Here is a 15,457-nt window from a genome sequence, read left to right as displayed (position 1 = left end):
AGAGGGACAGATCGCATCACGTCCTTTTATTCCCCCCACCCGCTGGCAAGGAGAGAAAAGGGAAAATTTACTGTAGGCCCTTTCCAGATAGTTTGTTCTACAAGCACAAGAAACTGGAATGGATCTTCCTCCTTGAGGTTATACATGAGCAGAAGGGAAACCAGCACATTACCGAAGGGAAAAAGGCCATGGTGCTTATTAATTGGTTGATTTATTTATCTGGTTGCTTGGATATTAGGTTTCCAGGGAAACGGCTACAACGATGCTTTACTCTCTATTATTAAAGGCGCAATTTCTTGAACTCGAGACCCGGACGTTTGAATAATTAATTTGGCGTATGAATTATCCTTCCCAAAAGAAAGCTGTTTGCCCCTGAAAGGAGCCCTTTCAGTCATTCTTCAACGGACGGAGCAATCCACGCATGGGTTTTACCCATATGCCTCGACGTCCACCGTGCCGCCGATGTCGCAGCCGCAGCCTTACCCAGCATCCCGTGTTGTCTCTTGCAGCGATGCGTTTGCTCCTTCTCGGTCCCCCTGTCCACCAGCCTTCCTTGGATCTGTCCTCACCATCTTTCCTCCCTCTTTTCACCCCCCCCCCCTCCTCCTTACCTTCTTTGCATCTTTACCCCCCACCCCCGTGGGCTTCTGTAAAAGAGAGATTTGGGTCTATTATCTGAGCTGCAGAGATCTCCCGCTTACTGCTTATCACTCCCAGAAATATGCTTCTGATTTTTGTAGCCTTTCTCTGTCTCCTCTGGCAGACCACACAGGGCTTGTTCTGAGTCCCATTCTCGCTAATCTGATCAGGCAGGCAAATACGCCGGGAAAACCGCTTTAATGATCCCCCTAATTACCTCAAGTCAATACCAACTGTATTATTAGACTCCGGGAAAATATTCCATTAGGGTCCCCCCCGTGGGACTCCCCGCGCGCGCCGATGTCACGCGCGCCGCGCCCCCATGCTTGTAATTAATTTTATTTACACACGCAGGAATGCACAAGGTCGCACCTGCAGCCTGGAGCCGCTCGCCCGGCCCCCCGACTCGCCCGCCTAATCAGATCTGTCATAATTACCATTGTGCATGCTTCTGACACACGCTGTGAAATATTTCAATTTAACCGCAGCTACCAGCACCACCAGATGCACGGAGAGAGCTGCTGCTTTGGAAACATTAGTCCGAGTTCCCCCCCGGCGCCGCCCCCACGCCTCCCTCCTTCACCGCCTGCTTCTTCACCGTCTTCTTCCCCTCCCACCTTCCTCTGCTCTCTCTCTTGACTTTGTCGTTTACTCGGCTGTTGGTGCACACGCACCTTCTCTCTCTCTCTCGCTCTCTGTGTGTGTGTGTGTGTGTGTCTCTCTCTCTCTCTCTCTCTCTCTCTGTCTCTCTCCCCTTTTCTCTGACACACACTGCTATATCCTGTAAAATTCTGAGCACCTGATAACAGCCGATTAGACAGTTTAACCACAAGCAGCCTGTTCACTTTTTAAAATTGAAACTGCGCATGACAAGTGAAAATGCCGTCCATCTGTTTCTTCTTTTGTTGCGCGGAAATAGAAAACTATTATTACTTTTTATTTACTACTTCGTTCCCCCTAAATGCAATTTTCAGTACCTCCGTCTGCTTGGTGTTAATGTGCTACAAACTTGAAAGAAGGAGGTACGCGGAGGGTGTGTTATAACGCAGCTAAGTAAAACAGTTTGCCTTAGTGCTCAGTCATTATAGATGCTAGAAATTACCAAGGACTGGAGGCTTGAAAGTGATGTGGTCGTCAGGATTGTTATTCGACAAAAAACCAAGTGAAGCAAATGAAAGACTAACCGTAGCACTTTAAAAAAAAAAAAAAAAAAAAAAAAAAAAATTATGACTGTCCACTATTAAGGAAATACACTTGAATATGCTTTATTTGGTTTTTCTTCATCAGAGATGCACAGTTTAGGCATAGAAATGTGGTGTATTTCTACTGGTCTCCTATGTGGTCTCCTATGTGGTCTCCCTGGCCAGGTGTTGCACCTTCAGCACAGATTTACCATCCTCACCGTTTGAGGGTTCGCCCCTACGCACCACGCCGTCTGTCCCGCTTCCTGTCCATAGCCGTTCGTACACGGCTGTGCGCTTACCTGATGGTAACTCTCCCGAGGTCTTCTGGACCGTGGCTTTCACCATTTAATAAATACTGTAGGGTGCGTGTACCCCGATGGAGGCGATAACTAAAATTTTAATTTTCGCTTGTATGCGAGTGTGTGAAAGGGTGTACCAAACTGACTAGGAAGCAGTACAGCTGACTCGTGCATGAGACGGCGTATCAGTGCTCACGTGTCATTTTCTCCCGCGTGGTCTTGCTGAACGTGGGAGTCACCTGCCGGCGTTCGCAGACAGCAGCGTTCCTGCCGTGACAGAGTAGGTCGCGACCTTCATCGCCAAAGCGTTGACTTCACACGCTTCCCAGCTGTGGTACCCGTGCGTTGGGCGCACGCATCAGACGCAGCAGGCGCCGGTGTTCCGTGCCATACTTTCACCAAGCGGCGAACGGAACGCCTTGCTCCGGCTGAGCAGATGTTCAGATACGTGCAGGCGGAGCGCAGCCGCCGCGCTCCTATCTTTTAAGGGTTTATTAAACTGTTTTTGCTCGTCGGAAGATGGAAACTTCTTAGATTCCTAAGGTTAAACTTACTGGAATATTATAAGATTTAACATGTGTAATTAGGCTGTGGTTTATTACCTTTCTAAAGGTGGCTAATTAGTTTAACTTAGTGTATTTCTCCCTAGTTTTTTTTTTTTTTTTTAACAGCTGCCGTGGTGACTGTGGAATAAGGGGTAAACCTATCCTACTGCAGCCTTTATTCACTACTTAAGCTTGACAAAGTGGCGGATGGTCAGTTCACACTCAACCGAGGTGAAGGTAAATTACCTGTGTAATTCTACTCGTGTTAATTAGCTATAATTCTCATAAATCCTGCACGTTTCTCAACTGCTGTCATTTTTAGGAGGGTGGAGTCCAAGAGGCGGGTTCGATTCAAGCTGCCCGCACGTTACTCCGTCTGGACACACCTTCGGGTGTCAGTTGCGGCTCCGGGGAAGCGAATCCCAGGACGCGTTGCGCTCGCCTCCCGCTAGAGATAGGCACCAGTACGCTCTCCTTTTCGTCTGCTCACGTTTATAGTTAGTGACCGACGGCAACATCCTCTCGTGTTCTGCGGTTTGTGCCGTGTGATCTTTTGCATAGAAATGTGGTGTATTTCTACTGGTCTCCTATGTGGTCTCCTGTGTGGTCTCCCTGGCCAGGTGTTGCACCTTCAGAAACGCTCTTGTTTTGGCCATTCTGCTTAGAGTATAGATGCTGGCACGCTACCTGTTTTTGCAAGCGGAGTACGAGTGCTGGTATGCATACCACACTGATGCCGTGTGTAACAGGTCAATAGAAATTTTGCTAAATTGAACATCTCGCTGGACGTTCTTGGGGAATGTGGAAGTTGTCAGGGGCCACCGTGTAGACGGCGGTCACCTGTGTCGCCTGTTCTTTGGCTCGCGTCTATCGACGGTCGGGGCCACCAGTCCCATTTTTACCCTTAGTGTAAACCCCTTGCCAGCAAAATTTAAATAACAGCTCAGAGCAGTTGTATTTGCATAATAAGATTTCCTCAAAATGCGTTCGTTTCAGTCTATTTTCAGCGCGTTTGCTTATTGTTGCGGGAGATCCGCATATGCCACGAGAACACAAGACGAGCGTGCATTAATATTTCCCCGTCGGCAGATGGACGCAATGAGCGCTTGCCGGCGCCCGTCTGTGCCTTCGAAACACGGCGCGTGCGACGCGACGGCAACGGCAGGTTTCGGCACATCGCGCCGCGCTTTGAGTTTATCCGCGCGGCGTCGTGTGTGACGCTGGGCCGGCGCCAAGATCAAGCGGAGGAAAAACAATGATGCTTTTTGTCTTACTCCCTCTCATTCCTCTGTTTGACACAAGGACACCTCCTCCTCGCCCCCCATGCTGCTGTCAGGTAGCTGGTGGGTCTCAAATATGAATCCTGGGCTTTAACTTTCGATAAGTTCGTTTGTTTCCCAGATGGTTTTTTGTCTCCCCGACCCCTTTATTGTGTTTTCGTAGGAATATTAAAATAGATGGTGAGAGCTGGAAGTGAGATGACCTCTCTTAAAACCTTGCGATTAAGATAGCTTCAGAAGTCGGAAAAACTGTGATTTAGTCCTCTTGATTTTGCTGGACTCGTCTCTCGAGCATTCGTAGTTTTTTGTCACATTTTTTAGTAACTGCTGAAAATTTAAGTTGGACTACCTAGCTGAATGTATCAGCAGCAATAAAGAATACTTTAGGAATATTAATAAATAGCCGTATAGCGCCAGTTCTCTTTCCATTGATCACCTTTTGTGTCCGGCGCCTTTGAACATTGTTGGCTGAGCATCCGTCCCACGATTATAATATTGTGGGTGATTTGGCGATGACGCTTCGTGGGCCCCTCCCTCTCCCTACCGGTGCGGGCCCTTGCGCGAAGCGACCCGTTTATCGATGTGGCGAGTTGCCCCCGCGCTGCGACGGACGTGAATGGGGGGCTGTTCTCTGACAGAGCGGGCCTGTGCGCTCATTGGCAGCGTGTGACCGTGCCGCGCTCGCACACAGCTCGCCCGCATAGCTGGACGGGGCTCGCGCATGAATTCGCCCATTGTGCTCCCAGGGAAATATTTTTATCCGAATGCCTCGTTGCTATTTTTTGCGCTGCTGCACAATGGCGTCTGTGCTTCCAGTGTGCACGGGCGGAAAGGTTTATTACCATGTAATTCTGCACCTCTCGACCTCGGCGCTGATGGCAAACGGGGCCCGAAAGTAAAGTGTTCTCTTTGACTCTTTCCCTTCCTTTAAAACCAAGCGGCGACCCCGGCTCCTGCGTTGTCTCCCTAACGGGTTTTACGTATTTTTGTGTTTTGGGACCGGCGTCTTTCTGAGACACGATGACGAGGGAAGAATCTTCCATAACAATAATAACGGGAAGATGGCTTGGTTGAAAGTACAGTAGTGATGTGAGGGAAAGCCTCACTTTCAAACCCTGACCGTGCGTCGTGTTGCATTGGCGCGTGCTGCTCTGGTTTCTGCATGCAGTCAGCACCAGTACTTAGTGTAATATGAAAGGTACGTCGTTCTGACGATGAGAATGATCTGTGACTCTGCTGTGAAGCAGTTGGTCGTCTTGGCTGCTCTGTTTTGTCTCTTTTTAAAACGGAGCAGCTTTGCAAGCAACAGGCTGACAGGCATTGGTTTACTGGAATAAAAACTGTCCTGTTGTATAAAAAGGCTCCAGTGTAGCATCTCTAGTGAGCACGGTGACTTCTTATCAATACTCACATTTAGTACGTGGATTTCCATGCAGCTACCGATGAGGTCACCATCAGTCTGTACCGTGTTTACCTAAGATTAAGTATATTTAGACTCCATTCCACTTCTTTTTTTTTTTTTTACATAGTACAATCAGTTGCAATCTTTCGTACTCTGTGTTTCATTTCAGCCGGTTTGAGATTGTACCAGTTCGGATGACGTTGTTACTGTGAGGCTGAAACGGGCAGAGTTTGCTCCGTTCCGAATCCGCCGAAACCAACATCACAGCGAGAAGAGACCCAAATCCCTCTGCATGCAAATTGAAAAAAACATAACAATAAACATGGCAGAGGAACAAGGTGGGAAGGTTCCCTTTATGCCACCTCCACCCCTCCTCTTTAGTTTTCTTTCTTCTTTCTCTTTCTTTTTTCCTCCTTTCTTTCGTTCTTCCGCACCCCCTCGGGTTTGATCGAGGGTTTTGGGAGGGGCTCGGCCCGAGGACAACAGGAATACTCGGTTATCTCTGTCGCGCAGCGCGGTGGTGTGGCTCCGGTCGGCCTGTGCATCTGCTTGCGCGCGTGGTGGACCGACAGCCAGGGCTGTGATCCGTGTGCAGTTCCAGGAGCGTTGCACGGTAATCCCATGGAAATAAAAGGTGCCGCCATGCTCTGGCCTGGAGATTATGCACAGCGACCTGTCGCGCTGCCAGTGTTCATCCCGCCGACCTTGCCTTCTCTCTCTGCCTGCCTGCCTGCCTGCCTGCCTGCCTGCCTGCCTGTCTACCACCACCCTGCCCTTTCGCTTGCCGTCTCACACCTCTTCGTCCTGATAGAAGCTCGGGACTAAGCATTTGTCCACCTCCCTTGCTTTAATAACCCAGCGTACCGCTTGTATTCCTTTAAGTATGCTTTTTCTCTTATTTAACCTCAAGTGTGTGACTGTGGGGGCGCGGTGGTGCAGTGGGTTGGACCGGGTTCTCCTCTCTGGTGGGTCTGGGGTTCGAGTCCCGCTTGGGGTGCCTTGCGCCAGACTGGCATCCCGTCCTGGGTGCGTCCCCTTCCCCCTCCGGCCTTACGCCCTGTGTTACCGGGTTGGCTCCGGTTCCCCGCGACCCTGTATGGGACAAGCGGTTCAGAAAGTGTGTGTGACTGTGTATCACATGGCTACCACAGGTGTGCTTGTATACCTACAGCAACACCTTACTGGTTCACGGAAGCTGACATGTGCCGTTTCTCATTCCCCCCTGCACAGGGTTGGCTGTGCGAGCTGCTACGCTGGAAGGAGGACCCCTCCCCGGAGAACCGGACCCTGTGGGAGAACCTCTCCATGATCCGGCGCTTCTTGAGCCTGGCACAGGCGGAGCGTGACGCCATCTACGAGCAGGAGAGCAGCGGAGGCCAGCAGCACCACGCTGAGAGACCCCCTCACCTCCTGCATATCCCCACAGACCCCCTGCAGGTGACGATCTCAGTCCCGTCTACGGCCCAGCAGATAGATAAACTGATAAAATATCAACTAACACTGTTATTAAATTATAATCTATGAATCTCCAGTTTTTACTCCTGTGCATAAAACCTCCCTTTATGTAACTGCACTCTGCAAAAGAGGTTTGTAGCAATTTGCTCAAGTGTTTGCCTTCATAGATTCGTTTCGATATGCATTTTGGTACTAGACTTCAAGACCGCAAGTCTACTATCAACTGTATTCATGAGGTTAATGATGTCTGGATTCTGTTTTGAGAACCACAGGCTTGCATAAATACCTGAACAGCAGATCATCCGCAGTTGACAGAGGCCTTACTGCACCTCACACTACATATATACTGTAATTGATGCTCATCAGTTAAAGTGTGTGTTTTGCAAGCTTAGAAAGTTAAAACGCGGTTTGGTAGAGACCTGCTCAAATAAAAGAGCGATGCAAATTACCTCCGCTACTTCAGAGTAGACCTTAAAAATAGTTTGTCACGAGGCAGAGGACCCTAACGGTGTGTTTACTACTCCCAGGATGCCTCATTGTTCATGTGGAAAGTGTTTTGTTCAATCTGATATGAAATAAACCAACAGAACAGCCATGCTGTGAAAAGAAGAGAACATGATAGGATTATCACACTCATTCAATTTGCTTTAATCAGTGAGCACAGACTCTGTATACATATTGAGTTTTGTTTTTGTCTGCTGCACTTGAATGTTACATGGAGCGTTGTACATAACTTCACAGTGAAATCAACAGAACAAAGGATAAAGAGCCGTTACCGTGTTCTGTATATATGAATAGGTGTCCTGACAATAGGTTGCCGACAGCTTGATGTTTCATTGATCACATTTGCTTGTTCGGCTTCTTACCCGCAGAACGGATTTAGGAGGAGGGACTAACTGTGACTTTTCACATTTGGTCGATTGAAGTGGTGTATGAATGGCAGGTGGAATTCATGGCCTGCGTTTAAAATTGGTCGTCCGGGATCTTAAAGCATGATCCCGTTGGACGCATTTCTTCTAGGGAGCTTCGTGGCAGGCATACTGCGGTACGTTACCTACGGTCATTCGCCCGTTTCTGCAGCATGGCAACATAGCACACATTCATTCACACGTACAGCCACTCAACAGGCAGTTTAGACCCACCGGTTCACCTGAAACATGGCTTTGGACCGAGAGAAGAACATGGAGCTCCAGGAGGATACCTGCGTGAACATGGGCAGAACTTATAAAGACTGCATAGAGCGAGTCAGATTTGAACCTGTGTTCAAACCCACGGCGCAGGAGTTACTCACTGTGCCATCCACGCAGCCCATCAGTGCCTGTCTGTGGATATGGTTTGGTTTCCATTGCGGTGTGGAGTCTCACTTATTTTATTTTTGAACCCCTTCTTCCCATAGTCTCAGTCCCACTCACAACCTCAACACCCGACGCTCTTGTCGCAGCAAAACCCGTCCCAGCCTCCGCATTCCCAGCAGCCCTTGCAGCAGCAGCAGCAGCAGCAGATGGGCCCGCGTCTGCCTCCGCGGCAGCCGTCCACAGCCTCGCCGGCTGAATCCGAGGACGATGCCCGGAGCAAACCTCCGCCGGCGAGCAAGATCTCGCTGGAGGCCCTGGGTATCCTCCAGAGCTTCATCCAGGACGTGGGCCTCTATCCGGACGACGAGGCCATTCACACGCTCTCGGCTCAGCTGGACCTGCCCAAACACACCATCATCAAGTTCTTCCAGAACCAACGCTTCTATGTCAACCACCACGGCAAGCAGAAGGACCACGCAGGCTTCCAGGAAGACATGGCCGACTTCAAGGAGGGCGAGCTGCTCAAGGACATGAACGAGAGCACTCAGACCAACAGCACCATCTTCTCCATTAAGATTGAGGAGCACCTGTCCGGTGACATCCATTCAGAGTCAGACCACGATGCGAAAGAGTAGCATTTCCTCATTCCTTCTCAACTTTCTGCAGTGTGACTGTAATGCTATTTAAATAGACTGTGAAAAGCAATGGTATTGCAGTTTTCTTTTAATTTTGTAAACCATGTATTATTCACTGTAAGTAAAAAAAAGAAAAAAGAAGAAAACCCGATGCATCATTTAATAACTTGCACAAAAATTCTAAATATGTTACCGTGGATATTTGCAGATTGCACTTGATGTGCATTGTTTTTACACTGGATTTGAGCTACTGATGAAGTCAGTGGAGTTTAGACTTTGATAGATGTTTACGTTATGTGGTGTTCACTGGATTTTACATGCATATACAGCAACGCAGAGACAGTGAAGTCTATGACAAGGCCTTAACGTGGAGGTACTGAGTCGCACGCCTGCCGGCAGCAATGTTCCCTCAAACGAAACCGAAACTTGATTTCAGATCACTCAGACTTCGGAACCAGGCAGAACCACGTCTTGGAAGTATGGCTCAATCTTTAAAACATTGTTAGGACACAGTGTGTATATGTGCACACACACCCACACACCCACACACCCACCCGCACACAAATATATATAATGTACTTTACACATAGACATATTAACTGTAAAAAGATAGTTTTAAAAAAACTATGCCAACAAATGCCTTGTATTATATGGCACTGCCGATGTTCAATTATTTTGCAAAAGGTTTGTCACTGTAACTTACTGAATATCCACACGATTTAAAATGTGAAACAACCTTTGTTTCCCCGTCTAATTTATTTGCTGATTCTTATGTGTTCTGATGTAATTACTTTTTTGGAAGGTTCTGTTGCGTATGGCTTTTTTTTTTTTTCTTTTCTCATTTTACTGATCTTCTATTTATAATTGTAATTTTCATGGGCAGTAAATCAGAAGTGTCTTACACGTTTTAAATGGAAAATGTGCTTTAAAGGTTGCCTATAAAAAGTGCTATATGTCAAGCAAATCATGCTACAAGCTTCACAATTGTTGTATGCAATTTTTACTATCATGCAAATAAGCTTAGGTAAATACTAACCTATAGACCACCTTAGAGAGAGTGAGAGAAAAAAAAAACATATGCAATTTATGTAAAAAGAAAAAAAAAAAGTTTGCAATGTGTCTTCCTTTGGTTAACAATCCAATTTGAAGCTATTCCTCTATAAATATTCTGTATAAAAAAAAGTGTTTCTTTTTTATGAGTTTATTGGAAGGAGAACACTGGTTATTTTGTTATAACTGACTGTTTTATAAGTGTTCCTCTGTTTTCTTTATGCAGAAATGTTCTAACTAGGAGTGGTTATTGATTGTTAATGACACAATTAAACTGTTTGTATTGTACTGAAGATTCTTGGTGTTTATATAAGCAAAATTCATGATGGGAGGAGTTTTATGACACGGAGGAATTTCCTAGGCTGTGTATATGACATCAACATGAATCTAGAGCGCATGTGTCCATTAATTGTGAAAAAGAAAGAAAAAAAAAAAAAGTTTTTGCTGTTGATTCGTTACATGTTTTTTGGGGAGAAGGGGTTTCGTGCAACTTTTCAGCCTCCAATTCTATATTACAGGTAAATGGACGAAACAGTTTATGACCAGCCAAGAAGAGTGTCTTGACAAGCAACAGCATATGACAGAGGTGACAAAAGGAGGCAGATAATAAAGCAAATGAAACCTTTTTTGTACCTGCTAGACTGGCCTTTTGTTTGGCTTGAGCGGTTGTGCGCCACTGTTGCCGAGGAAGTTCTGCAAACATCTCGACTACTGTGATGACTCAGACTAAATTAATCCTCCGTGTTAATTTCTTGTTAATTATGCATACTTCAGGAAGCGATTGCTGAGACCTGAGCAGGAAGAAGAGGTGCTGACCTCTGTCTGAACTCGATTTGCTCCAAGATGCCAGGCTCAATGTGTAAATTGCACTTTCCCTTAAATAGCCCCACACACAGCTACCGTTACAGCTGTTCCGATCCTAAAAAAATGTGGCTTTCGCCGCTGCAACTTTCCTAACTAATAAAGTATAATATTCATTAAAACTAGAATGGGAATTCTAGAAAATTGTGCAATTTTTCATTACTTTTAAATTACTCTAATGGGCAGATGGGTCAGAGTTTATCCTGATTTAATGCTTAATGTTCACTGTCCCTAGCCTTAATCCTTAAATTCTAATTCAAATGTGTTTATTGGCATGACAAGGCAATTAGATTTGGCTGTAGTTTACACAAATGCAATTCATTATATTTATACAAATAACCCAAAATTATTTTATGTATTCACTTTTTTAAAAATTAATTAACACACTCAGAAGACATTTATCCAGCATAATTCCTGCGGAAAGCAAAGCGCTGTTGGATTTGTGTTGATCAGGCTATGCTTGATGAAAATGTTGGTGTGTTCTGCATGGAGCCCTAATTTGCCCACTAGTTAGTGAACATTAGTTATTAAATGCTTCGCTGCAAACAACTTTCACTGTTCCTCAAGAGTTTCTAAAGGAGATGACATTTTAATAGTTCTGCCAATCTTGGGTCTAAGCAGCATGAAAGGAAAAACATCTCCTTGACATTTTCTGACGGGAAGCGCATTTACTGGACTTTCTTGGGCATATTTCTAACAAAGTTCTGGGAACACATAACTGAGCACTAACTGTGTCCTGCAAGATCATATCCCGCTTCAATTCGGAATTTGAAAGCATAAAAAGTCGAAAAGAGGGAAAGTGTTGACTTCTCAATGTCAACTGTGAGTGACAGCATTTAAGTTTAAATAACACGAGCGGGACCTTCATTTACATCAAAATGATTCTTTTTTTTTTGCAATGTACAACCGCTTGTCTCAAATGGGGTCGCGGCAAACCGGAGCCTAACCCAGCAACAAGGCAGCAAGGCCGAAGGGCCGAAGGGCCGAAGGGGGAGGGGACACACCCTGGATGGAACGCCAGTCCGCCGTAAGGCACCCCAAGCAGGGCTCGCACCCCAGACCCCCCACACAGCAGGCACATGCCAAACCTGCCGCACCCCCCCAAATTGTTAATCCAGCTTTGAATTACGATTGCAAAATTACAAACAGCAGTTCACGTGCTGATTTGGCTTCATCAAAAGTGTCCGTTCAAATGTATGCGCTTTACGACTGCAAACTATTGGTTTCAATTGTTCTATACATCTCACATTCATTCCTGTTCTTTTACAGACTATAGTTCACCTTGTTTTGTTTTTGTCTGTCTTCCAAGGACAAAATGATTTCTAAACTCCTTGGAGTCTTTTATTATGCTTAAACCCTTAATTTTTTATTATAATACAACATTATTATATCACATTTTGGCCTACATATCTGAGTATAGGAACATCCTGTGCTGTCTCCTGTCTTCCACGCAGAGCTGTTATGATCTTAACTCTGACTGATACACAACACGCTTAAGTTTAGGATATCTGACTTTACTTGTGGGGAACTTCTTAAAGGCAAGAACCAGTGTTTGACCTTGGGAGCAGTGCGGATGGTGACCTCAGCGGGGGTCACCCGTTTGCTCTCGCCCCGTCGGTCCTGCGACTGGCAGGTGGCGAGTGTCCCATCTCCATCCCTGGTGCGTTCCTCACAGCAGCAGACCTGAGACGGAGAGTCTACCTTGCGCACGGGGATCCCTCCGCGCCTTCGCCGGTCGGCCCCTGGGACTGCACAGTAAATCAGACAGGAGATGCACCAGAAACACTAATAGAGTTACCGGGAACGATAGCAATCTCGGCTCCGCCGCTCCCTGCGAATCAGGCACTTCTTCTCCTCCTGCCGGGCCGCTTGGCAAACCTAAACACTTTTAACTGTTTTCCAATCTGGAAGAGCCGGAGCAGAGGGAGGACTGTGGGAATTAATACCATAAATCGCTGTGGAACCCCTCTTCCCTTCACAGTTTTCAACGGGAAAGATTAAATCTGAGAGGCTCACGGGTATTGATGCATCTTTCTGAACATATTAATTTTAGCAACACTGCACACACATGAATATGCATGCTGTGACTGAGAAAAAATGCACAGGGCTTTATATTATCATAATTTCTTTTATTATCATGTTTCAATGTTCATTTCAGTTTTTTGCTTAAATGCATTCACCTGTCAAATGTTATTACCATGGTCACATTCAAGCACGTGCATCTGTGTGCCGTTAGTTCTCTGTCTGCTGCAGTTCTGTCTTGGACTGGGGAGTATAATCACAAGTGTTCAGACACAAAAGGCAGGTATTAAAAGTTTGATTATCAAAAGGAAACTGCTCAGTGATTTTTTGTTAGTGTCCCAAGTGATATGTGACATCAACAGTGTAATCAGCACTGAAATATATTCAGAAACCTCAGTCTTATACTGTAAAGGGATTCTGATAAGAAATCCTTGCAAGGAATTTATTTACAGCCATAATTTTTCTTTCTTTCATGAAACGGAAGAAAATGGACAAACAGTTGATGCTTGTCTTCAGAATGTCCTATGATTTAAATGCAATAGTCTTACACGGATGATGAAAGTTAAAAACTGACATGAGTAAATTTCTTGTTCTGATTTTGTGGATGACAGATGCAGGTGGTAAACCTTTTGTCCCTGTTTATTACTTTATTATTAATGTCCCATGAGAAAATGACTGCTCCATATGAACTGGACAGCAGGCCTAATATTGCAGAAGGACGTGTTCTTCTAGTATGAAGGTTGCAAAGTCCATGGCTCCGCCCCAGTACCCTTGAGCGGGACACTTAACCCAAATTGCCCCGAAAATTATAATCTACGATTAATGTTGTAATAACAATAGCCCGTCTTCTGATCTGTCTGCCCAGTTTAATAGCAGGCAAAGAAACGAGTGACTGGTGTACCGCAACGTAGTCGGTTCACACCCCGGCTGTGGGCAGACACAAGTAAAGACAATGCCGGTTGGGAACCCCAACCTACACGTTGGCAGCACATGTTTTCACAGTCTGAGGACTGCCAAGATCTTAACAGATACATTATGTTAGTAGAACAGCTGCAACTATAGACAAGCTTGCTGGCCTTGCAAACAGAAACAGTCATTTGAAAACATGACTGATTATATCAGCAGCTTTGTGTTTTATCATGTTCAAGCATTGACTTATGAAATGCTAAAGTTATGCAGCAGTCCTAGATGCCCTTGCTGTGATCATGTACTACAAATGGAGAAAGTCTCTCAAAGGAAGGTTTGGAGATAACATTTTTAAAAATCTTTTCCGTGAATTAAACTTCAGTGAGAAGGCTTGTCTGACGCCCTTCCATGATGGTGGGCTCTGGGTCAAAACAAAAGTCTGCATCATCCTCCCAAAAGGTGTGGTCCATTGCACGGGAAGAGCTCATCTCACATCCCACACTTCACATCTTGACTTGGGGCAACACGGCTACCGGCAGCACTGGGAGATTCAGGCACCTACACATACACAAACTGATATTGAAAAACAGTTTTTATGGGATCAAATATCAGAAAAATCCACAAAAAAGTTTGAATTAATAAGCAGATTACTATGCAGATGGTGTGTATTACCTCGCATATCCGAGACGTGCTCTGTAGCGGCATGATGAAAATCTGCCACATTGAATGCAATTCGATTCATCGATCGGGTTTTTGGAGTTCTAACTGAACAGCCGAAAGTTTTGCGCTTACTTTTTGTCCTGATCTTCAAAAGCGGAGACTTCCTAAAGAGTGAATTGGAACCCACCCATGAATGTGCATCATGTTGAAAAAAGGCAGACTGGCAAAGAACTTGCACACCTGCAGTTATTGCCCTATTTTTTACAGGTAAACAATTAACAGAAACCTTTTAAATCTGCAGGAGATGGCCATAGACTTCTCAGGCATGCTTGGATTGAACAGGAAAACTCTTGTGCCTTACGTTGTCAATCTGGCATGAGGAACAGTTGCATTTTGACATATATTTTGCTGTATTTTTTCATATATTTCTTCTCTCTGTTCGTCCTTGTAAAATAACTTGCTCGTGGTTTAACTAAAACATTACAGACATAACACCACCTCCATTGTCTTTTACTTCATTTTGGCCTCATCCTGCCAATACACACACAGTCTGAAACCGCTCGTTCCGGGCAGGGTCGCGGTGAACCGGAGCCTAACCCGGCAACACAGGGTCTAAGGCTAGAGGGGGAGAGGACGCACCCAGGACAAGGCGCCAGTCCGTCGCAGGGCACCCCAAGCAGGACTCAAACCACAGACCCACCGGAGAGCAGGACCCGGTCAAACCCGCTGCGCCACCGTGCCCCCCTGCCTTGCTAATACAGTTCATCGGAAATGCAACAGACAGTAGCAGGTGGCTGTCAAGTTTCTCAACCTGTGCAAGACAGGATTTATTTCAGCAAAATATCCACCTGCATAGTATATTTGCTAGGATAAAACAAAAAAGATGTAATAATATGCTGAAGCATTCTGCCATTTGAAAAAATATGCATTTATATTTATTTAACATTTCATAGGATCAAACCGATTCTTGACTACTGAGGCCAGAAGGTCTTCGGCTTGGTAAAGTGCCGCTGCTGCCTCAGAATGATTACACTTTTGTGAACCCATTTGCAATGCAGCGATGTGAAGTTTGCGTTACGATATTTTATTACCAACCAGCATCAACAACTGCTTGTCCTGAGCAGGAGCCGATCCTGGAAACACAGGGAGCGAGGTTGAAGGGGAGGGGAAACACCCTGGATGAGATGCCAGCCCATCGCAAGGCACCCCAAGCACGACTCAAAC

At 45.8% G+C, this 15,457-nt stretch overlaps 1 protein-coding gene across 4 annotated transcripts in view; it reads left to right on the top strand.

The window, feature by feature from the left end:
- The window catches only part of satb1b (SATB homeobox 1b), a 45,202-nt gene extending 35,436 nt beyond the window's left edge, over nt 1-9,766 (top strand). For all 4 annotated transcript variants that reach the window (XM_018740738.1, XM_018740739.1, XM_018740735.1 and 1 more), the window contains 2 exons: nt 6,580-6,786; nt 8,201-9,766. In XM_018740738.1, coding sequence (XP_018596254.1) covers nt 6,580-6,786; nt 8,201-8,734 — 741 coding nt within the window. In that variant the 3' untranslated portion in view covers nt 8,735-9,766. The remainder of the gene's footprint in view (nt 1-6,579; nt 6,787-8,200) is intronic.
- The last annotated feature ends 5,691 nt before the right edge of the window (nt 9,767-15,457 follow it).

The sequence above is a fragment of the Scleropages formosus genome, chromosome 18 (genome assembly GCF_900964775.1).
Source record: "Scleropages formosus chromosome 18, fSclFor1.1, whole genome shotgun sequence".
Taxonomy (NCBI): domain Eukaryota; kingdom Metazoa; phylum Chordata; class Actinopteri; order Osteoglossiformes; family Osteoglossidae; genus Scleropages; species Scleropages formosus.
Note: the sequence above shows the minus strand (reverse complement) of the source record. Positions and strands in the feature narration are given on the sequence as shown.